At 45.0% G+C, this 25,634-nt stretch overlaps 1 protein-coding gene across 3 annotated transcripts in view; it reads right to left on the bottom strand.

Moving 5' to 3' along the window:
* The window catches only part of TIE1 (tyrosine kinase with immunoglobulin like and EGF like domains 1), a 78,005-nt gene that overhangs the window by 14,371 nt on the left and 38,000 nt on the right, over positions 1–25,634 (bottom strand). For 2 of the 3 annotated variants that reach the window (XM_068239428.1, XM_068239429.1), the window contains exons 9-15: positions 23,879–24,023; positions 22,111–22,269; positions 14,888–15,031; positions 12,008–12,298; positions 6,972–7,262; positions 3,680–3,870; positions 2,025–2,235 (exon numbers count right to left, since the gene is read on the bottom strand). In XM_068239428.1, the coding sequence (XP_068095529.1) occupies positions 2,025–2,235; positions 3,680–3,870; positions 6,972–7,262; positions 12,008–12,298; positions 14,888–15,031; positions 22,111–22,269; positions 23,879–24,023 (1,432 nt within the window). The remainder of the gene's footprint in view (positions 1–2,024; positions 2,236–3,679; positions 3,871–6,971; positions 7,263–12,007; positions 12,299–14,887; positions 15,032–22,110; positions 22,270–23,878; positions 24,024–25,634) is intronic. The other variant, XM_068239430.1, reaches the window with a different exon arrangement.

The raw sequence follows: 25,634 nt of genomic DNA, 5'->3' as shown, positions 1-25,634 counted from the left end.
TCAACGAACGGGAATGTATTTTCCCGTTCATTGATCTCCGGGCGAGCGGGCAGCGGCGTGCACGATCGCGGGAGTGCGAGCGGGAGAGCGGACATCGGCGGTAGCGGCGGTAGCGGCGGGGGGTGCGTATATCTACGCTCCGGGCGGGGAAGTGAAGTCCAAAGGAGCGTAGATATACTGTACGGCGGCGGGGAACCAGTTAAGATCAGATACATCAGTGTAATTGTTTCCAGTACAGGAAGAGTTGAGAAACTCCAGTTGTTATCTCTATGCAAACAAGCCATTAAGCTCTCCGACTAAGGGCTGGTTCAGACGGACGCTTGCAGAGCGTTTACAGCCAGCGTTCGGGGCTTGGCGTTAAACGCTCCCATTCAAGTGAATGGGAGCGTTTGTACCAAGCTTTCATGCGCGTTTGCACGAACGCGGCGTTCGGGTGCCGATTTTCCCTGGCGTTCAAGGAGCCCCTGGAAGCTACATGTAGCTTCCAGGGGCGGTTAACCGCTACGGGTAATGTCCCCCTAGGGGAAGAAAAAACGCGACCGCATCCGAACGCAACGCGAACGCTGCTGAAAGCCCGAACGCATTGCCGCCGCGACGCCAATGAACGCGACGCCTCCAAATGTCCGTCTGAACCAGCCCTAAGTTAGTCCTGGAGAGGGCTGTTATCTGACTTTTATTATCTCAACTGTTCCTGGACTATTTACTTTTCCTCTGCTAGAGGAGAGGTCATTACTTCACAGACTGCTCTGAAAGACTCATTTTGAATGCTGAGTGTTGTGTAATCTGCACATATTATAGAATGATGCAATGTTAGAAAAAACACTATATACCTGAAAATAAAAGTATGAGAATATTTTCTTTGCTGCTAATCTTCTAGTAATTATTCATAGTACACAACCAATTCACTATATCATATTTTTTATTTCGCTTCAGTGTCTCTTTAATGTAAAGGGAGAAACAGCAGCAGTTGGCACTTGCAAACCATATCCATATATATATAGGCAGTGCGCAGAACCTCAGAGGACGCTCAGGAGAGCGAAACAGCTGCCTCACCCCACAGCTTGTAAGGAAACGGGTAGGAAGCATTTTTGATGTTTGCTATGTGTCTTTTGTAATGTGGCCGGAAAAATAAAGCTATCTTATATGGATTGCAAGTGCCAACTGCTGCTGTTTCTCCCATTACATTAATACCTATGCTTGTGCTGGATCCAGTTTGAGCACGCAATCAAAGTAAAAAAAAGCCACCCGTTCTAGTAGTACAGAGATACATCTAATGCTGATTTGATCTGTGATGTTGAGGACTGGGGTGCCTGTTCTATCATTTTTTTTCTACTCTTTTTAAATTATTATACTGTATTGTGTGTGGTTGAGGGAGACCTTTCAGGAACACCCCCCCCCCCCCTCCCCCCTTGAAAATTCTGGGTTTGCCCCTGTAATGTACAGCAAAGTCCACATTACCCGGCAGCCACAGGGATTGGCGTGATGTCAGATAAGTGTGCTTTTTGGTTGCTCTAGACTGAATGTTAAAAATAGGCCTAGTTAATACATTACAATCCCCGACTCTGTATACATACCATGAACTCTGTATTAAATGTTAAGATATAGTATTTGAAAGTATATTAACCTTGTGAAGGCCATGGAATCCAGTCTTTAAGCACAGCAGATCCCACAAAAAGACTAAAAAGTTGGCCTTCACCATTGTAGAACTGCCAAAGATTTGTTCTGGTTGGTTGAGACTGCTGGTTAGTTGAGTTCTGGATAACTGGGACAACTGCTGTATGAACAAATTGACCATGAGACAGATCTCTTGATCGATGCATTTGATCAATATTGGCCCGAAATCAATTTTCACCAACTGACCACTCAAGTAGATCATTTTATCTAATTGAATATTAGATAAAATTATCTACTTGAGTGGTCGATCGGCCACAAAATCACTAGATGTATGGCAACTTTAAATTCTCTCAAATATTATAAGTAGTAGAGTAATAGCGTCTAAACGTTCCCTCGTATTTTACCCTTACCTTTTAGCATCTTGATTGCAGCGTTCATGCGCACACCATCTTTTTTAATCATGGCTTTGATAACCTGCCCAAAATTCCCTTCTCCGATCACATCTTCAAACTTAATGTCTGCCCAGTCCAGGATGGGATATGAGAAGGGCTCCGTCTGGGGTCTTGGGCGCCGGGTGAGGGTCAAAGTCCCTGAACTGAGCTGCAAGATGGTTTCTTCCCCCTTAAGATTGGAGATATGCTGATTGGCAAAACATCTTAGTGATGACAAACATCCACAATCAACAGCATAAGAAACAACAACAACAAACTACTCTGAACTGAGAATCGTAGAGCCTTTTATAATCTATCTATCTATCTATCTATCTATATATATATATATATATATATATATATATATATATACAGGGCCGGCCCTAGACTATTTGCCGCCTGAGGCAAAAAAAAAATTTCCGAAGCCACCCCCCCCCCCGGTGGGGGGCGCGCTCTGGGGGGCCGCCGAGCTGGAGGGGTAGCTGGCAGGACGGGGGTATTGGGCCTAGCGGCGGGGAGGGGGTCGTACCCCCCCTCCCTCGCCTGGGTCCCCCGTGCTCCGCTCCCCTCCAGCCTTAAATACAAGCAGCCACTATGTGTAAGAGGCACGGGCGGGTAGGACTCACCTCTTCCTCATTCCAAGCGTGCGCTCCACTGACGTCACTTCCTGCAACGCTGCAGGAAGTGACGTCAGTGGAGCGCACGCTGGCCTGGAACGAGGAAGAGGTGAGTCCTACCCGCCCGTGCCTCTTACACATAGTGGCTGCTTGTATTTAAGGCTGGAGGGGAGCGGAGCACGGGGGACCCAGGCGAGGGAGGGGGGGGGGGGGTCCGACCCCCTCCCCGCCGCTAGGCCCAATACCCCCGTCCTGCCAGCTACCCCTCCAGCTCGGCGGCCGGCTCCCCGCACCCACGGACGGGCGGGTGCCGCCCCTGGAATTTTGCCGCCTGAGGCAAAAGTTTCACCCCGCCTCATGAGCGGGCCGGCCCTGTATATATATATAATGTATTGATGCAAATATTAGGGTCAGTTCACACTTGATTTAAAAACATATCCGTGTGATAAATTTTAAAAGCTCCGCTTAATTGCGAGAAGCGGATCCTATGTTAAAAATAGGATCCGCTTCCACGTGTTACAAAACAGTGATCCTACAGGGATCTGTGTGCCGCGGAACACAAGACAAAACGCAGAGTCTTAACTTGGCACATTTTCCCGGACCAGACCGGAAAATGTGTCCAATGAAAGCCTATGAGAACGGATACTGGCCTGCTGCAGCCTATGAAGAACCGCATGCATCTGCTGGCCTCTGGGCTGTTGAAAGTACCAAGCAGCGGTGACTGCGGGAAAGGTGAGGGGTGAAGCGTATCGGCGGACGTGATCCTGTGGTAAAAATTTTTGCATGCGTTTCCGTTCTGCATCCGCCCAAGTATGAACCGGCCTTTATTCTCTAATGTATAGATCGTGACCACACCAGGGACCCTGGTCCTGAGGGCCCAACACGGGGTCCACCTCCAGCGGCTGTGTTAGGTCTTTATTGTCTTCTAACAAAATTAGGTGCTCCTATAGGAACTGGTCTGGGGCATGTTTTGTACAAATCCCTAGCTCAGAATGCCGTGTTGCTGATATTACTCACCGATCCAGACTGGTAGGTGAACATTTTCCTGCGGTGGAATAAGTTCTTTTTTATGCAGAAAAGAGCCAGCAAGGCGACGATGATGGTGAAACATGTGACTGAGACAGAGCCAATGATGGCAAGGATAAGCTGATGACCTGACGATGAGACCCGCGGGTTCCCGCTTGCCATGGGCACCAGGTGATGGAGTTCTGTGGATGTAAACCACTGTTGGATTATTATGCTTAATATAAACAGTATCTCACAAGAGTGAGTACACCGCTCACATTTTTGTAAATATTTTATTATATCTTTTCATGGGACAACACTGAAAACAGTGGCGTAACAATAGGGGCTGCAGCCCCAGCACCCATGGGGGATGGCAAGGACACCTCTAGGGCCCACTAAGGGCCGTTTTGGGGGGCAGGAGGGGTCGCAACATGAGGGGCGAGCATTGGCCCCCACATCGGCAGGGAGGGGGGCCACTCCCTCACTTTGGGCTCTCCCCTCAGCGCTCCCCTTCCAGTATTAATTGGCAGTAGGAGCAACGGCGGGCAGGAACACAAGCATACCTCCATGCTTCCACGCGGAGGTCTGATGTCTAAGTGCCACAAACTACTTTCTGTTTATCCGGAAATAGTGTCAGATGCTTAGACATTGGACTTCCGCGGTGGAAACATGGAGATATGCTTGTGTTTCTGCCCGCCGCTGGTCCTACCGCCGATTAATGCTGGGGGGGGGCACTGAGGGGAGAGCCCGAGGTGGGGAAGTGGCCCCTCCCTCCCCACTGATGTGTGGGCCAATGCTCTCCCCTCATGCTGTAACCCCTCCTTCCCCCCAAAACAAACCTGAGCGGGCCCCAGGGGGGGCCATCCAAATTTTCTCAGGGGGGTCCTAGTGATTTCTAGTTACGCCCCTGACTGAAAATATGACACATGGGGATAGATGCAGTAAACTGCTTAGTTTTACCATTATTACTGCTGGTGGCGCACTGCCCATTAACCCATTAGCACAACAGGTGTTACCGTGGTACCATGCGCATTGCTATGGTAACTGCGGTAAAGTCCAGGGTACTAATGGGTTAACGGTCAGTGCTTCACCACCGATAGTAATGGTAAAATTGCTGTGTGCTCCCTGCACACAGAAACTTTACGCAGTTTATTGCATATGGCCCATTGATACAATGTAAAGTAGTTTGTGTGCAGCTTGTATAAATCTGCTGTCCCATCAAAATAACTTAACACGTGGCCATTAATGTCTAAAACACTGGCAAAACAAATGAATACACCCCTAAGATTGTCAGAATTCTGCCCAATCAGACATTTCTCTTCCCTTTCCCATGTATCTCATTAGTGTAAGATCTCAGGTGTGAATGGGGATTAGGTTGGTTAAATTCGCTGTTAATACTTTCACACTCTCTCATACTGGTCACTGCAAGATCAACATGGCACCTCATGGCAGAGAACTATCTAAGAATCTGAAAAAAATGTTGGCGCTACATAAAGATGGTCTAAGCTACACTGGCTGAAACTGAGCTGCAGGATGGTGACCAAGTCCATGCAATGGTTAAACAAGACAGTTTCCACTCAGAACAGGCCTCACCATGGTCAATGGCTAAACAGTACACATGCTCAGCATCAAATCCAGAGGTTGTCCTTTGCAAGTAGACGTATGAGCTCTAGCAGCGTTGCTGCAGGAGTTTAAGGGGTGGGGGTCAGACTGTCAGTGTTTAAACCATACGCCGTACACTGCATCGAATTGGTCTGCATGGCCGTTGCACCAGAACTCACTGTCCCCTCTTCTCCTGGCCCTCTTTGCAAATGGGAAGGTGACTGGAGGACACGTCTGCTTATCCCTGTGTGAAAATTTGACTTCAGCCGAAGTCATAAGTTTCAAGTAGTGATAACAAGGGCCGGGCCAGGTACAATGAGGGGAGGAGCAGGTATCCTGTAATCTTTGTAGGAAGGTTGTGAACACAAATTACTGCAGGGAAACGTGATAGTTTTAGGAGGGCTTAGACACAGTTCACAGTTTACAGCAGGGGAACGTCATTATTGGGAGAGGGTTTAAAGAGGAACTCCAGTGAAAATAATTTAATATAAAAAGGTGCTTAATTTTTACAATAATTATGTATACATGATTTAGTCAGAGTTTGCTCATTGTAAAATCTTTCCTCTCCCAGATTCACATTCTGACATGTATTACATGGTGACATTGTTACTGTGGGCAGATTATGTAGCTGTTCTGGCTTTAACAGACAGCTATAAACAGCCATTTCCTGTGTGTGTCATTGTTACATTGTGGCAGTTTGCCCAGAGTACCGTACGGTACCAGAGCCTCTTGTGGGAGGGGTTTCAGCACAAAATCAGTCATACAGCGCCCCCTGATGGTCTGTTTGTGAAAATCATTATATTTTTCATGTAAAAGTGGGTATCAGCTACTGATTGGGATAAAGTTCAATTCTTGGTCGGAGTTTCTCTTTAAACACCAACTACTGCTCAGTAATCTCACCTTTGTGGAAGAGGCCACGTCATAAACTGCAGTGGGAAAATCTCACCACTTTGGGACAGATGAATACAGAAATATCTACAAGTAAATCTTATCAGTGGCTTATGTGGCTCACTGCCCCCTTCCCCCAATCTAAGCATATCAGAGGTGGATGAAGCTAAGCTAGTAATTAAGTCATATCAGAGACTGAAACACTGTCTCAAAGGTTAGATTTAGGGTTGAAGTTAAGTTAGCAGAGGAGTTTAAGGTTATAATTTACCATACTTTCAGATTTTCATAGGTGGGAAAACAATGGATATCCTTCAAGCATCAAGGCCAAATACACAATGGCATGAAACAAACATAATAATGACTAGTATTTGAGGGCACAAACTTCACCCATCATGGACAGTCATATAAAGCTACTTCAGTATTGGCACTGGCTTCTGTAACCCTCCATTTCACATGAAGTTCTCCAGTTTTCAGGAGATGAAACAGACACAGCCTCAGTTATCCTTCATCAGGATACAAGTGAAGACCCATCATTACTAATACCTTAGTGTTACTTCCCAAATGCACGGTTACTAGAAACATGGAGGTAATGCTGTGTAGTCAACTGGTCATAACTGTTCTACAGTACCGGGAGTTCATCCATCATGGCTGTGTCTACCGCATTCTTTATGATTTTTCCATTAGTGAAAACAAAGCTGTTGCTACACTATCATAGATCTCTTGGCCTGATAGCCCTAATATACCAGTTACATGAAAACATCAAACATCTGAAGCTGCCCGATGAACATCATGTAAAAAAGGAAAGAAAATGTACCCTCGCCATATGTTGCAGTCGATACTGTATGGCTCCATTCTCCGGGGACTCTGGAGTTTGCCCGTACACGGAATTGGTAATGGGTGCTGGTGTTCAGGCCAGTAATAATATACCAGGTCTGGTTGTGGCTCTCTGTATCAGCCCACTGTTGCTCCCCAGGAACTCCCACTCTCCGGCTTTCAACTGTATACTTAATAATCCCGCCATTAGGATCATCAGGAGGAGACCAGACTAGCTTCACGCTGTCTCGAGACAGAGGGTGAGCATGGACATCCTTCGGGGGTGATGGACCTGCAGACACAGGCAATTTAGGAACGTACATTGCAAGTGTCATTAGAAGTTCTGAAATTCCTACTTTCAAATCCTGAAACTAAAATCCTTGGTAGAACTACAACGAGTAAAGAAAATAATCACCCCCTTCAAAATATTCAAATTTCCGTGCTTTGCAGCTTGAGCTCAAGATACACACACAGAATCCATCTGTAATTACTCAATGGAACATATAACTAAGCCGAGTTAAAGATATAGAAGCAACAGTTCAGATAATGTGAATAAAGAAAATATGAATATCTGAGCTGGTTTAAGGATCACCCAGTCCCTGCTTCCAAAAAAATATGGTACTTGTAAACTAAGTCAGGTATGGCATATCACCTTCTGTATTGCACACCAAGTTAATTGGCCTCGGCCTATGGTCAACTGTAATCATTTTGACTCAATTGGGATAAAAGCAGCTATTTGTAGAGAATATCAAGTGCTTTGTAGAGCAACTGAAAACAAACAATCAACTATGGGGGGCTAGGCAGTGCCAAAAGGTCTCAGGGATAACATTATGGATAGGCAGAAGTCAAGAGATAGATGCCAAAAAAAATCACATGCTTTATTTATCCCTAAAAGCACTTAAAGTGTATTATTAAAAAGTGTTAGGACCTTCCCTAGATCAGGCTGTCCCTCCAAACTAGATGAAAGAGTAAGGAGAAAACTGGCTACCAAGAGGACTGTGGAGACTTTGAAGAAGTTACAAGTGTCTACAGCAAAAAAATAACAGAGGCTGAAAAAGATAAATTTGCTTGTGTGGCCTACTTAGAGCATATACTCTATTAAAAATATGTGGAATGGCTTGAAGATTGCAGTCCACCAACAGTTACCATTCAATCTCACTGAGCTTGAATAGTTCTGTTAAGAAGAGTAAAAAAATACTGCTCATGCTAGGTGTGCAGGTAGAGAAGGGTCCTAAGTACTGACGCACAGGGGTTTCAATTTAACAAGCATTACCGCATTCTGCAATGGTGATAACAGATGATTTTTCTGAGCATTTAGGAAAATGTCAATTCATCACCGCATTACCGCATGAAAAGCTGAAATTACCGAGTAGTGAGGTAAATTAATCAAGATTACAGCATGCGGTAAAGCCTTGTATTATGCTTGGTTATTACCGGCAGCTGTGGTCTGTCAAAAACAGTGCTGAGATTGTGCGGGAGCCATGACTCACAGAAGCAGAGAGTGATTACCTATGACTGACAGGAGCAAAGAGCCAATAGAAACTGCCTCTGTCTCCTGCAAGTCCCTGTGATAGGATCTGAAGCCTTCTCGGGAGGGTCGAGCTAACATTTTTTTTACCCCCCAGGCAGTGCAGGAAAGAGAGAGGAACACAGTTTCCCCTGGAGCCCTTCAGACGTTTAACCGTTTAGGTCCCTGTTTGAAGATGCGGAGGAGCAAGTGGGGAAATTACCTAAGCATGGTGTGTGTAATGTCTCTTGGAAGTTCATCTAAGCTATGGCAATTAAATAGAATGTTAAGAAAGACTAATGGACAGATTCACAGCCAGGGAGCAGAGCCAGTATAACAAACATGTAGATTCTAAAGGGATGTCGGGGATGCCTCTTAGTATTGTAATACCATCATCACTACATGGAACAGCTTGTAACAACACATTCTTCTGCTGTTACTGAACAGGTTTTGTGAATTGCAGCCATTGGTTTCGGTAAATTACCAAACTTCTACTGCACCTGTGAAAATCTTTATGAATTAGAAAAAAAAAGAGTCTAAAATACATAAAGCGGTATATTCTCGACTTGTTTTTTTTTTCTGAATAGCCTTTGATGAATTGAAGCCAGGGTGATCTCAATCATCTCAGTGATTTTGGTTATTTATTTCTGAACTGTTGCAGTTATATCTTTCCCTTGGCTGTCATATATAAAATTAAGGTGGACATTTTTCAAACTCCAAAGCAACAAAATATTATTGTTTTGAAAGGGGCAATTCTTTACTATACCTACTGGAAATAGCAGTATGTTTCTAAGAATTATATAGCAACTTTTGTTCAAGTGCAAGCCTGCTGAGAAAAGTTTCTATTGCTTCATTAGCTGTGTTTTTTTCATGTTCTGAAAACATTTTTCTTGTGCTACAAGGAATTCTCCTTGTATGATGGCTTTTAATTATTACATATAGCCAAAATGTAGAACACAGCGGCATCATCTTCTGAGTTAAGCAGTGTTCTCCCCAGAATATTTTCCCAGCCGGGTGGCATGAAAAAGTAGCTGGGTGCAGTATAGGAAGAGGATGAAGAGGCAAGCCGACGACAGCTGGGTGCTCACCAAAATTAGCTGGGTGGGGCAGCCGGCTAAACGAGCCTGGGGAGAACATTGGGTATAAGCTTATACAATGACTTCCCATATTTGTTTTCCTTCTTGTTCTTTAATAACCAACACATCATAATTATATATTTTTTTAATATGATGTAAACAATTTTTTTCTCAGGACCTTTTAAGGTCCTGGACCGCTAAATTTTAGAGTATCCAACATGCCCCACCAGAAGGCAGAAAATACTCTGCTCCTGACCTCTTCTGATGACCTCACTATGGAGATATATTATACCTTTCAAATTGCTCTCCATAAGGTAAAAATCACTTGGTTCCAGACAGGGCCGGATTTAGGCCATGGCCTAGGGCACCACAGGAGCAGGGTCACCAAAGCAGCAGGCTGCAAGCTTGCAATGCAGGAAGATCAGGCAAGAGGCTGACCATGGTACTCTGCTGCCAGTGGCCTGTGCAGCAGCCACTGTGCTCTCTGTGCATGTTTGCATTGTGGTGGGCGACTATGGACTTGGGCAGTATTGGAGACAGAGGGGAAGAGGACGATTCGGCACTGGAGATGAGCTAAGAAATGAGTGACACTGATGGCTTCTGTGGTGTGAAGGTGAGCTGGTTACCTATACTGAAAGGGGGAAGTGAGGAAAGGGATTAAGGGAGTCATCTAGCTACCTAAACTGGAGGGAAAGGGGGTGGTCATTTGGCTACCTATACTGGAGGGAGTCATCAGGCTACCTATACTTGAGGGAAGGGGAGAGGGGTCATCTCGCTACCTATACTGAAGGGGGCGGCTGGTGACAGCAGCCTTGGGCAGTAAAGAGTACAAATCCAGCCCTGGTTCCAGACCTCTTTTAGATACCTCACCATACAGATGTCACACTTTTCAAAGCGGTCTACAATAAGGTAAAAAATTGTTCCTGATCTGTTCTGATTACACCACCATAGAGATGTCACATTTTTCAAATTGACCTTACATAATGTAAAATATACTTTGCTCCTGACCTCTTCTGATTACACCACCATGGAGATGTCGCAACTTTCAAATTGGCCTTCCATGCGGTAGAAAATGCTTTGCTTCTGACCTCTTCTGATTATCTCAACATGGAGTTGTCACACTTTCCAAATTGTTCTTACACAAGATAGAAAATACTCTGCTCCTGACCTCATGGTTGCCTTTCTGACGTGCTTCAATGCCAACTTATCAAACCATTCAACTGTATATTTATTGGTCATAACCTCTCTGCATTTTTGTTTACAGTGTTCACGGAAGTATCACATGACCCCTCCATAATTTAATAGGACTCATCTCCTGAACTTTCTACTTTACTGGTTTATACTTCTTTTTGGGAAACCGCTGTCTCCAATATGACACTCCACAAGGTATGCCAACCACAGGGAACAAATGCACAATCCAAGACAGCACTTGCCTTTTATATGGGTCCACAGGCAGCCAGTCAGCTAATAAAAAGATGCAAATACATGCACTTGTGTCTGCAGTACCAAATCCAGCAAGAGCTGAAACTGGCAGCCACAGGGTATGACATACTTTGTTTCTGGCCATTTTCCTACCTTTGGATTATACTTACAATATGCCCAAACCCGACCCTTAAAGTGAATGGGAACCGCATTTAAAAAAATGAGATAGATACTTACCCAAGGAGAGGGAAGGCTCTGGGTCCTATAGAGCCTTCTAGCTCCTCTCCTGGTCCCCTCGTTCCAGTGCTGGCTCGCCCGGTAGCAGTATTTGACTAATTTAGTCAAATACTGCTTTACCCGGCCGAAGGAGGCTTCAGACGTCTTCAGGGAGCCCGAGTGCTCCTGAAGAAGGGCGGCCCTGTACTGCGCCTGCGCAAGCATGCTCTCTTGCACGCTCACGCCTGTGCAGTATGGAGCCGCACGTCTTTGGGAGGACACGGCTCCCGAAGACTTCCAAATACCCTTTCGGCGGGGGATTGAAACGTGGCGGAGCCAGCACAGGATAGAGAGCACCGAGAGAGGAGATGGAAGGCTCTATACAACCCAGAGCCTTCCCTCTCCTTAGGTAAATATTTGCTTCATTTTTTTTTTAATGCGGTTACCATTCACTTTAAAACAAAATAAGAAGAATATGGCAACCTGCTTACACCAAAAATAACTAGCTAGTAAAGGGTTGCAGTGAGGAGCTGTGAAATTGTAAACTGACACCAACAAGTTATCTAAAGTTATTGGCTCCTTATAACATCATTCTACACATTAACTAATGTCCTTCTCCTTTGAATAATGATCATTGATAATGTGCAGAACTCTTATCAAACTATAACGCTCTTATCTAATGGCAACTACAGATATACCCAACTACAGGCATATTGTAGAATTAAACTGTATGAAACAGTACATGGCAGAACTGTCTCTTATGAAGAAGTCAATAATGAGCATTTTCGGTAGGTAGAGGCTGGTGGTGAGACTCACCCTTGCTATTGAGGATAATGATGTAGGGATCTGATGCAGGTCCCAGGCTGGTACAGTGGTAAATAAAGACTCGGAATGTATACTCTGTGTTGGAGCTGAGGCTGTGGATCCGCACTGACAAGATATCCATGGAAGTCACATTCTCCTGTCGAAAAAGCCGGCCTGCAGGATGGTAAACTTTGACCAGGAAGCCGCTCCCAACGGTGCTGTAGGTGGGCAGCTGCCAGTTAATGTAGAGCGTGTTCCGATCTTCTATCGAGTAGCCTTTTATTTCTGGCTTCACTCTCGGCTCTTGAGGAACGGAAAAGGAAAATGAATACAGAAACTTTATTAGTGTTTTTAAAATAATCCAGGAAATGTCGGTGAAGCCTAATTCTAAAGAGGGGAATCTGAAATTTGAGTTTTTAGATTGCTGTTAGTGATGATTGTAATCTGCTACTTAATATTACGCAAAATCTCACGTACGTTTTTACAAATTTGACCATAGGTTATTACGATTTGTAAATGTAATTGATTTTGTGCAATCCATTCATAATTTTGTGTAAATTCATGTAATTTTTTGCTGATTTTAGTGATTAATTTCAAAGATGTCCCCCCCGCCCATACATGCTGTTATCAGAAATACCTTGAAGTTTTTGAGAAAACTGATTTTAAAAATCTAAAGAGAAAAGGTTTTCAAACTCAGAAAAATTACAGTTTAAAAACCAGTTTTTCTTTGCATTTTTTCAAAAACTACAAGGTCTTTTTGAAAAAAAAATACATTTTTTGACTTGTTCCCACTATTCTCCCTGATTTGCATAGTAATTTTGGTGTTGATAGCATGTATGGAGGCTTTGCTGTTGCTATTGCTTTGTTATTAACCCCTAAAGTTGGCACAAAATTCTGTGAAAATTACACAAAAATACAAAAATACATAACTACGATTGCTGATTACGTTTACATACAAAATTAATTACATTTTTTCCAGAAATTTCACACTACGATTTTGCATAATAATTGCAAAATACGATGCAAAATTACGATGATGTGAAATTTTTGCTCATCACTAATTGCTGTATTTATAAAGGTGGTGATCACTTAAAAGGAACCTTAAGTTACTTTTAAAAAAAGAGTATGACTTACTGTACCTGGGGGCTCTGTCAGCTTCTGCCAGTGCCCACGCCGTCACAGAAAGATCCTCTGGTCCCCCGCCATGGCTAAGTTTTGTTATTGCCGACTTGCAGAGCGCCCTGCGCAGTTATAGTACAGAAAAACCTAGCAGAGGCCCCAGGTAAGTGAAACTCTTTTTTTTAAAGTAACTTTAGGTTTCCTTTAAATGATTGACATTTTTGTTATTGATTGCTAGTTTCCTATGAGCTTCACTATAGCCGATCATTATCAGCAACCAGCTTTGAGCCCCATATTTATAAAGCTATGCTCAATTTGATCACTTAACTGGAGGCACTATAATGGAAGGAGCACTATAAACGGAAGAAAGTGGTAATGGCAGAATATAATGGGAAGAATAAAAATGGAAGGCAATAAAATGATGGTGCTGTAAGAGAGGTGCAAAAATAAGGCACTATAATGGGGAGCACACCAATTGGCCAACATTCTTTCTGGGAGGCACATAAAGGCCAGTAGACTTAAAGAGGAACTTAAGCGAAAAGGGGGAAAAAATAAATCAATACATTGCAAAGTGAGAAGTAAAAAAATAGACGAGATCAAGAAATGATTGATATTCAGCATCTAATTTTTTCATATTGTTTGATCCACAATCAGCCTGCACGTCATCATCTTTACTACTGGCAGACATGAAAAAACTAGACAGTACCAACTGACATTTTTTAAAACCACACCCTCTAACAATGGGATTGGCTAAAAGAGTTTTCTTATAGATATACATACAGTATGTACAGAGGGAGATACTGGTTGCTTGCAGTTTGGAACTGCTGCTATTTCCCACAGTGCAACAAGGCACACAGACCGCGAACTGTCAGGACCTACATCAGGTCCTGACATCACACTGTGGGAGGGGTTTCACCACAATATCAGCCATACAGACCTCCCTGATGATCTACTGGAGAAAAGATACAGATTTCTCACGAGAAAAGGGTTATCAGCTACCAACTGGGATGAAGTTCAATCCTTGGTTACGGGTACTCTTTAATAGGGGCCAGAAGCGTAGCAATAGGGGGTGCAGAGGTAGCCACCGCATCGGGGCCAGAGGGGCCCCGTAGAGCTCTCCCTCAACTACAGTATTAGCTCTTTATTGGTCCTGTTTTGGTATTATTCACTTCTATAGATACTTTGAGTAGAAGTAATCACTAACAAACTGTTCCCCATTCCCTTCTTGCACCTCTGACACTGTAGTTGCCCTTGGCAGGTTTTGGTGCGCCGTATCAATTGTTATATATAGAGTGCTTGGGGCCCCATTGTAAAACTTGCATTGGGGCACACAGCTCCTTAGCTACGCCACTGAGTGATAGGGGCATGTGTAATAGACTACTGTGACACCAGGTTTAGCTTGTACAGTAACTATGCCATTTGGCCAAGCTCATGTTTTTGTCCCTCTTTCCCATATACCAATATACAGAGCTGTGGCTAGCACTTTCTAATATGAAGCTTTCCTATCAGTTATTTGTACATTAATCCTCTACATAATCATTTGAAGTGAATTCTGGCACAGAAAAAAACAATTATTATTGTGTCATAAATTCAAATGTATCTTCTACTTGGTGAGTTGACTCCATGGCATTGTTCTTAACTGTTATGTTCGCTTTCACACTAACAGCAAACGCACATAAGCTAGTGCTAGTCCATCTCTGGCTTTTGGCACCACCTCTCAAACTGTTCAATCATCCAATCACCAGCCTCTGATTTTCCATAGGATCTACATACCTATACAGTCCGTTACTAGAGTGGCTATAGGTCCAGGGGATCCCTCACCACCAGGGCCCTCCCGACTCAGTTGGAAGCGAACCAGGTAGGCAGTGACTGGCTTTAGGTTTGGAAGAGTGATGTTGTCTGCTTCTTTCGCTGTAACTGGGGAAAAGAAAAAGGGGGAAAAATGGGAGGAAAACATTTATTAACTAACTGGTACCAGTGAAAATATTTAGAAATATGTGCAGAACTGTCTCAGACTCAGACATCTTAAGAATTCACCAAATAGTGCAGTCTCCTTCATAAACAGGAGGAGTTAGGAAGGTTTCTCAGGCAGTGCAGTGTGTGAGGGAAATTGCTGTTGCTGAGGCAACCAATACATCTGATGTATTGCAGCAATGCCCAGCACTGCAAGGGTTAAGCACTCAGAATTGCGGGGCGGAGGGAACTTCACAAATCATGTCTAACCTGCACTGCACAATTTGTAGAAGTGCTATTAAGCACTTCTTAATCTGCGGCAGTTTAGGAATGGATTTTCACTTTTCTTAACTGTGGTGCAGTTCCCCCCCCCCCCCCCCCAAAAAAAAAATAGGTGAAAAAGCACTGTCAAAATTATTTGGAGTATTATCTAGCTTGCTGGTGGCTTTACAAGCATTTTATTGATACCAGATGAATTACTTTCCTAGTGGAGATAAACAAGTTGCATTCTGTGAAGAAGAGTCATCCTATACAAGTAACACTTAGGCCTCATTCATAGTGGGACGTTGCAGAGCTGTGTTATAAACTCTTATAATGCAGCTTACAGCTATGCTAATCCTACGGGAAATTCACAGTGCGATGTTAGCGTCGCATTGTAACGTGTAGCGTTACCTCTAAACACACACGTCACCAGGTACAGGAAAGCATACTTTTCATGCCCTGTATGCTTTACTGTGCCTACTGTATGCAACGGTAACGCAGCATTAATGTGCGTTACCACATTTTTTTTGTGTTGGATTGTAATGCTGCGTTGTGACTTTAAAGAGAAACTGTCGGGGGCGTGACCAAGATGGCGGAGTGAGAAGACGTGCTTTCAGAGTCTCCGCTACTAGCCTACTGATTTTTTCTCCTGAACAACTCTAATTGCTTTCCGATCACGCTTCTGGCAACGGGCAAGCCTCACACAACCCCTCCGTATGTCACGGGGGAAGAATAAGCAGGAAACCAGCAACTTAGCTGCAGCCAAAGCAGCCCAACGCGGCCTGGAGGCCCCGCCGACGCCTGCTCCTAAAAAACGCAGCAAGGCTATCCAGACAATGGCGGCGCAGGAGGAAGATGAACACCCCTCCTTGCTAGAAGCACTGGCCAAGCTGGATGAAAAGATATCCGCCAAGATCGACCAGGTGCACTCGGACACCGGACTGATCCGGCAGGACCTCACCCGGATACGTACCCGCCTATCTGAGGTAGAGGCGAGAACCACCGCCATCGAAAACACCTCCGCCACCCATTCCTCGGATATCCAATCCCTAAAGAAACAGGTCCGCACTCTTGTGGCCAGAGCGGAGGATGCGGAGAACCGCAACAGGCGAAACAATCTTCGGATTGTTGGTCTCCCGGAGGGCGCCGAGGGCGAAGACACAACGGCCTTCACGGAGGGTCTACTGCGTGAGCTGCTCCCTGACGCTGCTTTTTCACAGCAGTTCGTGGTAGAGCGGGCTCACAGGATCCCTGCTAAGAAGCCCGCACCCGGCGCACGGTCGAGACCCTTCATCTTCCGTCTCCTCAACTTTCGCGACCGAGACTTGGTGCTGCGGGAGGCCCGCCGGGTCGGCGACCTCCATTACGAGAACGGCCTTCTCCTCATCTTCCCGGATTTCACCGCCGAAACACAACGCCTCCGCAAATCCTTTGAGGCGGTGAGGAAATCGCTCCGAGACAAGGGGATAAAGTATGCTACCATCTTCCCGGCCAAACTACGCGTGGAGGATGGCGAGACGGTTCGCATCTTTGCTACTCCAGAGGAGGTTGCCTCGTGGCTGGAGGCCCAACCAGGATAAGTACTATACGCCTACATATTTTTTGTTTTGTTGCTCCTTTCTTTCTTTTTCCGGCCTGATAGATTTCAAGACCCAGGTCCCAGTCTAGCTCCCTGCTAGAATTACCCGGGCAGGCTGGGCCTCCAGGCTTGACATATGGCCGGGCGCTGGCCGCCATTGTGGGAGATGCCTGCTTTCTTTTTACCTGCACCTACCTCCTAAAGGCTCTGAAATGGGGACTTCTACACCTATGTTACGATATTTTATTTTTTATTTCTTGATATCTCCGCCGCCCAATTGGGGCTATGGGGACTGGAACACTCCTTATACGCCCAATCGGGGCCTCATCTGGCTGCCCCACGCGGTCGCTCTAGGCTGCCAGAAAGAACACATCTATGTAGCTGCAATGTGTCCGATTGCTTGCATATCCTAACCTTATTACGGAACCAACCTATCAATCTGTGTTATGCCTGTAGCTTGTTGCACTATTAAGTATTAGAGCTGTTAGTAGTCAGTATGTGTTATACGGTATGCTATTGTTCGGAGTGAAGCCGAACTGACATCTTGACATGCAAGTTATTTTTGGGGGTTTTAGGGATAAAGTATTCTCATGTTGGGGGGGGAATACAGGGAGGGTTTACTGGGGAACTATGAGTGCATTGCGTCGTACAGGAATAAATCTGCCAGGGGGTTCGCCCCGACTGTCTCAAATAATTTCTATGCACCTTAGGTATGTCTGACAACCAAAGGCTCTCTCTCCTTACGTGGAACGTGCGAGGTCTAAATGACAAAATAAAACGCTCACTTATCTTTAATTATCTAAAACAACACAAACCCCAGATCTGCTTACTGCAGGAAACACACCTCCAGGGTAGCCGTATCCTTACAGCTAAGAAGCCTTGGATCGCGGCGCATTATCATGCTACCTACTCCTCCTATTCCAGGGGTGTATGTATTCTCATCAATAAAAATTTGACATACGAGACTCTTGAGGTTAAGACCGACCCACATGGCAGATTTGTTCTTCTACACGCTAACTTTAATAGAATTGAATATGTAATCGTAAGTGTGTACCTTCCTCCTCCGGCCGACTCTACTGTCCTTTACGAACTCATGCCACTTATAGCCAAATACCCTTCAGCCAAGGTGATAGTAGCTGGGGACTTCAATCTTACAATGCAGCCCTCTGACAGAACCTCCGCGGGGAGCAGATACTCCCCCGATCTCCGTAACTGGGCGGATGCTTTCTCGTTAACCGATGCCTGGAGGTGGAAACACCCCTCGGCACAAGGCTTCACCTGCCAATCCTCAACATATCACACTATGTCTAGACTGGATCACTTTTTTGTGTCTCAGGATGTGCTCCCGTTGCTGGGGGACATTGACCGCCTTCCCTGGGCCATATCAGATCACGCTCCTATTATGCTGTTCCTGGTCACGGGGAATGCGAGGTCCCTCACCACATGGAGGATATATTCGTACTGGATCCAGGACGAGGAGGTGGGAAGGGAGGTACACACTGCCTGGTCAGAATACTGGCACACAAACAGGGACACATGCTCGAAAGATGTGGTTTGGGACGCCTCTAAGGCATATATCAGGGGGGCTTACAGGTCTTCTATAAAAAAGGTCAGGGACACTCGCAAAGCCGCACTCACACAAGCAATTGACCACGCCAAAACTAAGGAAGCTGTATTCACCAATCGCCCATCCCCAGACGGTTTCAAACAGTGGAAGTCGGCCCAAGGGAAGGTAAACCTAATGGAGGTGGATTTGACCAGGAAATTTCTTCTTAGACAAACGCACCGTATTTTTGAGCAAGGCAACCAATGTGGTAGCCTACTGGCATGGCTAGCTAGAGACCAAACACCCAAAACTAGCATACCACTTATTCTAGATAATACAGGTGTGGCTTATACCACCCCCCCTGATATCAACAAAGTATTCAGAGAATACTATATCAATCTTTACTCCTCCCGAGCCCACTATACTCTGCCCGAGCTCATGGAATACCTGGGGGGGGTCCCCCTCCCACGACTGGAAGCGGAACAAAAACAAATCTTGGATGGGGATATCACGGAAATTGAAGTTGAAATGGCCATCTCTAGTATGCAAACAGGTAAAACGCCAGGTTTGGACGGCATTCCCGTAGAATATTATAAATTATACAAAGCAGAGGTAAGCCCAATTCTGGCTGAACTATATAACTCTATGCAAGCCGAATGCCCAATACCAGACTCAATGAGAACAGCCCTCATAGTGGTGATCCCTAAGAAAGAGAAGGACCCTACCCGCTGTGCCTCCTATCGACCAATCTCCCTACTTAATGTAGATATAAAAATACTAGCCAAAATCTTGGCCCGAAGACTGGCCCAGGTTATTGAGACACTTATCCACCCAGATCAGACTGGATTCATGCCCACCAGGGGTACGGACATTAACCTGAGGAGACTCCATACACACCTATCTCTCCCTAGTGATGATACAGGGAACAGGGTCGTGGCAACGCTTGACGCCGAAAAGGCGTTCGACTCGGTTGAGTGGCCGTACCTCTGGGAAGCTCTCCACCTCTATGGGATAGGAGAAAAATTCATTAATTGGGTTAGGCTGATGTACGATTCCCCGGTCGCTAGAATCAAAACCAATGATATAACTTCCGACCCATTCCCACTCCGCAGGGGAACCCGCCAGGGGTGCCCCCTGTCCCCTCTTTTATTCGCGCTTGCAATAGAGCCTGCAGCTATCCAAATCCGCCTAGCGGAGGAGGTGGTGGGGCTTCGGGTGGGGGGATTGGTCGAGAAGGTGGCACTCTACGCGGACGACATGCTTTTATTCCTAAATGACGCGGGCCCATCTTTAACAGCAGCATTGCAGATTCTCAATACGTTTGGAGTATACTCCGGAATCCGCATCAACTGGGATAAGTCCCTTCTCTTTCCCATAGACCAAGAAGTAATCTCCCAGCCCTCTCATCCCTTGCTTAGTTGGGTGTCTCGCTTTAAATACCTAGGCATCATAATAGACAGGAACTTTACAAACTACGTTGCACTCAATGTTCAACCAGTTTTGGACCACTATGCTCGTAAGGCCCAAGCCTGGAAATCACTTCCGCTTTCAGTCGTGGGACGGGTGAACCTCTTTAAGATGCTATTTCTGCCGAGATTTAACTATGTGCTCAGGCAATCCCCAGTTTGGATCCCACTGGCCTTCTTTCGCAAGGTAGACACCATCACATCCAGCTTTATTTGGGGGGGGGGGGGTGCTCCGCGTCTCTCGCTTTCCGCCCTGCAGCTTCCTCTAGATGGTGGAGGCTTAGCCCTCCCAAATCTTAGGAAATATTTTCTGGCCTCTCTCCTGGTGACCATTCACTGGTGGTTCTCCCAGGACGAACGCAATACAGCGGTGGTCCTGGAGGCTGCGGTTGTGGGGTCCTTTGAGGCCCTCACAAACCTCCCCTTTAGGGGGGTCAATAGGTACTCCTTAATTACAACCCCTATGAAAACCACTATCAAAGCCTGGGAGGTCAGTAGGGCCGGGCGGCGGGGTCCGGGTACCCTCTCCCCATATACTCCTATTTGGGGCAACCCAAACCTCCCCCACTTCACCAGCATCCCGGACCCTCAGGTCTGGGCGAGCAAAGGAATCAAGCAAGTATCACATCTTGCTCCTTCAGGCACCCTACTCTCATTTGTTCAATTACAATCTAAATATGGTCTACCAAATCATATGCTTTTCCGCTACCATCAAATCTGGCATGCCTGGCAAAAACAGTTCCCTGGTCGTTGGACCTGGGAGTCGGATCGCATAGAGGCCTCTCTTATGAGACAGCACCTAGAGAGACCTTTATCCGAAATATATTCTAGGTTAACTCCCCAGTCCACACCCAGGCTGGCTAAGGCGAGAGACAAGTGGGAGGTGGAGGTGGGGCCCCTGACGGATAGTGAGTGGGAAGAGGTCTTGTCCAGTATGGAGGGGGTTACAATATCAGCTACAGATAAATTCCTACATCTCAAACTGATATATAGAACCTACCGCACCCCTACTCAAATGCATGCATTCTTCCCAGAAAGGTCCGATCTATGTCCTAAGTGTCAGAGGATGGAGGGCGACTTTTTTCATATGGTATGGTCCTGTGACAAGATACAAACATACTGGTGCATGGTAGCTAAAACTATAACGGAAGTCATGGGTGAAAGGATAGTGGTTGATCCCAAATCCCTTCTCCTGGGTCTCTACACGGATGCCACGCTTTCCAATCATCAGATTATACTGGTCAAGATCCTATGTTTGTATGCTCGGCGAGAACTCTTTTTTAAATGGTTTTCTGACCAACCTCCCTCTAAGAATCCCTGGTTCAAGAGAATCAATAAAGCCATGGTCTGGTACAAACTAACCTACCTTAACAGGAAATGTCCCCTGAAATTTGAAAAAATTTGGCTTCAATGGTCTGAATACATGTCCTCTCACACACCTGATAATGGTTAAATAACTCGAGATTACTGCACAGCAGTGGGTTGACCCCTTGTTCACCTGCAAAACTCCCTTGTCGACGTGATGCACTCAGGGTGGGGTGGGGTGGGGGGGGGGGGGATGGGCTAGGGCGAGGGGGGGATGGCTAGGGTGGGGGGGATCAATGTTCTGGTGCTATTCACCAGTGTTGTACTTATTTTATGTTTAAAAACCAATAAAAATTGACTGTTAAAAAAAAAAGAGAAACTGTTACCAAGAATTGAACTTCATCCCAATCAGTAGCTGATACCCCCTTTTACATGAGAAATCTATTCCATTTCACAAACGGATCATCCGGGGGTTCTGCAATACTGATATTGTGGTGAAACCCCTCCCACAGGAAACTGAAGACCATGGCAGTTTACTGTCTGTGAACCTCGTTGAATTGTGGGAAATAACTGTTTACAGTTGTTTCCAACTGCCAAAAAAGCAAGCAGCAGCTACTTCCAGTGACATCACCTGGCAGCGGTCAAAATGTGATAAATGTCAGAATGTAAATCAGGGAGAGGAAAGCTTTTACAAAGGGTAAACACTGACAAAATCATTTATACATAATTATTGTAAAAATGAAGCACTTTTCTTTTATTACATTATTTTCACTGCGTCACATTTAACGTCACATTACAATGCAACGTCCCACTGTGAATGAGGCCTGAAAGTCGATTTAGCTTTGATACTAGAAAAGGTCATGAGTTTGTTTAGTTTTCTGCTCACCTACTATGCTGTTCCAGTCAGAGTTAGCATCCTTGGGTTTATAAAGCAGTTTGATGGATGAGATGGGCCCATCCCCAGAAAAGCGATGAAGTGGCGCTAGTATGAGTTGCTTGCTGCGCTTCTCTAGCAGATGTGGCGGCTCCAGGGGTGTTGGAGGCACTGACAAAATAAATGAAAACGTTATGTATATTTTTATGTATATTTATCCTGACATTCAAATTCTTTGCATTGTTTTCATGAAAACCCAAACAGTGAAGATCAGCAGCTTTGTGAGTATGAATCAGTCTTTTATACGAAGGTTGGAAACAGATTTGTTTTTGTGGTTGTCTGTTTCACTTTTCTTTCTTTCCTTAAAGTATAAAGTACATCCAAGGTGAACATAAACTGATGAGAAAAGCAATTGTATCTATTCTCCTTTCCCTAAAAATGACTTTTTTGATATCTCACAGTTTTATTTTATATTTAAATCTAGTTATTATGTTTTTACTGTTTCATTGTCTCTGCTGCTCAATGACATCTTCGTTGAAGTAGGCCAGAGCTCAAATCTATGAATTATTAACCCTTTTTATCTCTTTCCTGCTCTTAGAAGCCATTTACTGACAGGAAAGTATTTTATGGCTGTAATTCCTTATTAGTAAGGGTTATGCTATAGTGTGACCCAGTCTGACCCAAACAGAAACTTCACTTGCACACCTGATGTTTAATTCTTCTCAGGCAGAGAAAGAAAAGCAGCCTAGTTATTTCTATGCTGGGCACTACACATGTCTATATCATCATGTCACATGTCACCTCGGTTGTCCTTTAACCATAACATTTCAAACAATATCAGTGTGCCGGACATCTAATGGCTGGCAGGTGCTTTCATCCTTGTTTAATGTTGGGCTGGAAGAAACATAAGGAGCATGAACTTCAGGTGTTTGCATAGAATGGTGGGTAAGTGGTTACTGGTTACAGCTACCCTGTAATGAGACTGGCCAGCATTGATATTCCCTGTTGCCCTGTCCATGTCCTTTCTGCCGTCAGATTTGGGTCTGGACTGCTTGAAACAGTAGTTGTTTGTAGCAATACTGTGGTACCTCAGAGTGACATTATTCCTACAATCGTTAACTCTACAGCTCATACTTTATTCCAAAAGACTCAAGGTCATCCCTTTCAAACTTTGAGTAAATCACTTTTGCATTTAATAAATAGTATATTGTTCTCTCTCTATTTAGCATATGATAATCCCAGATCTATTTATGTTGCCCCGAGGATTTCAAATTTAGCTGTGTAGCCACAGGATTCAACAACTCGGCGCATGCTCGCAGGGCCAGTTCTAGACTGTTTGCTGCCTGAGGCAAACTTTTTTAGGAGGCGCTCCCCTGCCCCCAAATTGGAGCAATCACACAGCACCCGACAATTTGCACCGCACATTACAGCTGCGGTGAGCCCCCCCAAAAAAACCTCAGTATAGGTATGGAGCCAGGTATAGGTGCCCCCAGTATTGGTAGCCAGGTACAGTTGCTCCCAGTATAGGTTAGCCAGGTACAGTTGCCCCCAGTATAGGTTGGCCAGGCACTCTCTTCACTTCCTGTTTCTGCCTGGTGCTGCCCCCAGACTTCTGCCGCTTGAGGAAGTCGCCTCACTTGGCATCATGGACGGACTGGGCCTGAATGTTCGTCTCCATAACCAGATCCTTTGTAATTCTGAAAGCGAGCATTTGGAGGTTTGACCTCTAATAGTCTAGCCTGTGCTTTTGCTCCAGTGCAGGAAGAATGAATAGGCTCACCTTTGACATACACACGAAATTTACGGTAGTCCTGCCCACCACTGGTAGACACGCGGCATTCCCATAGTCCACTGTCGCTCAGAGTCACGGAAGGCACAGTGAAGGTGCAGGTGCTGCGATCTGCAACCAGAAGAGCATTCGTGGCCTGTGGATGTGGTAAGGGTGAGAGGTAAAGAGATGGGGGAATAAAAGCGCAAATGAAGAAATGAGAGGGAACAGAGAGGGTAATTAAGATAAAGGAGAAAGAAAGAGGATAAGGGTAAAACAGAAGACAGAGAAAAATGATTATTATTAACATTTGTAGCCCAGTGACATCATTGTTTATATCTGGAGAGGAGTTATTTATAACATATATAGGCAGCATCATCAAAGTCCGGCTTGTAAGCCTAACATATCTGTAACGTGATAATATATTTTGTGGTGGTAATGGTAGTATGTGCAGTGCAACTGTCTAACATTTTCCTTAAAAGACTTTTATTGCGACAAAAAGTATTTTTTTCTTACTACTGTTTTATTGCCATCATTTGGGCCAGATGCACTAAACTGCATAAAGTTGTGAGGGAGCCCACAGCAATTTAACCATTACTACTGCCAGTGCCGATGGATTACTGCCTATTAACCCGTTAGCACCACGAGCGCTACTGCAGTAAAGTGTGTGTTGCTATGGTAACGTGCTTTATGCCGCGCGTTACTATAGCAACACACGTACAGTATTACTGCATTAGCATGTGAATTGCGCTAGCATGTTAACAGGCAGTGCTCCACCGGTAAAATGGCAACTTTACGCAGTTTACTGCATCTGGCCCATTATATATATAACTACAAAGGATCTGTAGCTATGAAAAAAAAGTACCTTGAAAATTGACTGAAAGATTTTAGAGAAATAAAAAAGAGGGGTGGCAACAATCTCCATTAGGCCCATGGCAGGCTACCAGTGTAAGACTAGTAAGGCTAGGGAAGCCCTTAAGCTAGTAGTTTCAAAACGGTGACCACAGAGATAAACTAAGTTGTGGGCTTGGTACACAAGCTGAGATAGTTGTTGAGTGACCTGTTTTTCTTTTCTTCTTATATATGCTGTGGCGGATGTCCCATCTGAACTATTTTTAGTTTTTTTACATTTTGCCAAAATAAATAACTTTTTGCCTTTAAGTGAACCTCCAATGCAAAAAAAAAAACCCACTATGGGCACATGTAGCAGGAGTTATAACAAAGCAGAAGGGAAAAATGTCTAGAAATTGACCACTGGTGCAATAAAATATAGGTCTTGTTGGTTATCCACACCCCTTTTCTGAAAAACTGCCATGGCAGTATTCTGTTTTTGCAGAGATTTCTAAGAAATGGTGTCGCCTGTGGGTGGGAGATGCCTCATAGTGTTGTCTGAGGGATACTCAGCTTCTACCTGTGCCACTGAGCCAGCCTATCACAGGTAGCAGAGGTGAAGAGAGAAGTAGTGCAGACCCACCCACAGTATGTTTCATTACAGTGGCCTTCCAGAACTGCCACAATGCTTCCCTGTTGCTTAATGAAGGAGTCAGTCTGCACTAAGTATAACAAAAGAGGGGGAACAGTGTTAGTGTCATTCTGGCTCTTCTTCACTTTAGAATTTACAGCGGAAGTCCACTTTGACTTTTAAGACTGTCTGAGTAGTGTTTTGCAGCCCTTCTATGCCCTTCTATCTGCTGGAGCCACATTGCCCATTTCTGAAGATTGGCCCATCTGTGTCAGTTTAACAACTAATAAGAAAATGGTTAGGAAT

The sequence above is a fragment of the Hyperolius riggenbachi genome, chromosome 6, assembly GCF_040937935.1.
Source record: "Hyperolius riggenbachi isolate aHypRig1 chromosome 6, aHypRig1.pri, whole genome shotgun sequence".
NCBI classification, from domain to species: domain Eukaryota; kingdom Metazoa; phylum Chordata; class Amphibia; order Anura; family Hyperoliidae; genus Hyperolius; species Hyperolius riggenbachi.
This window is presented reverse-complemented; position numbering and strand designations above follow the sequence as displayed.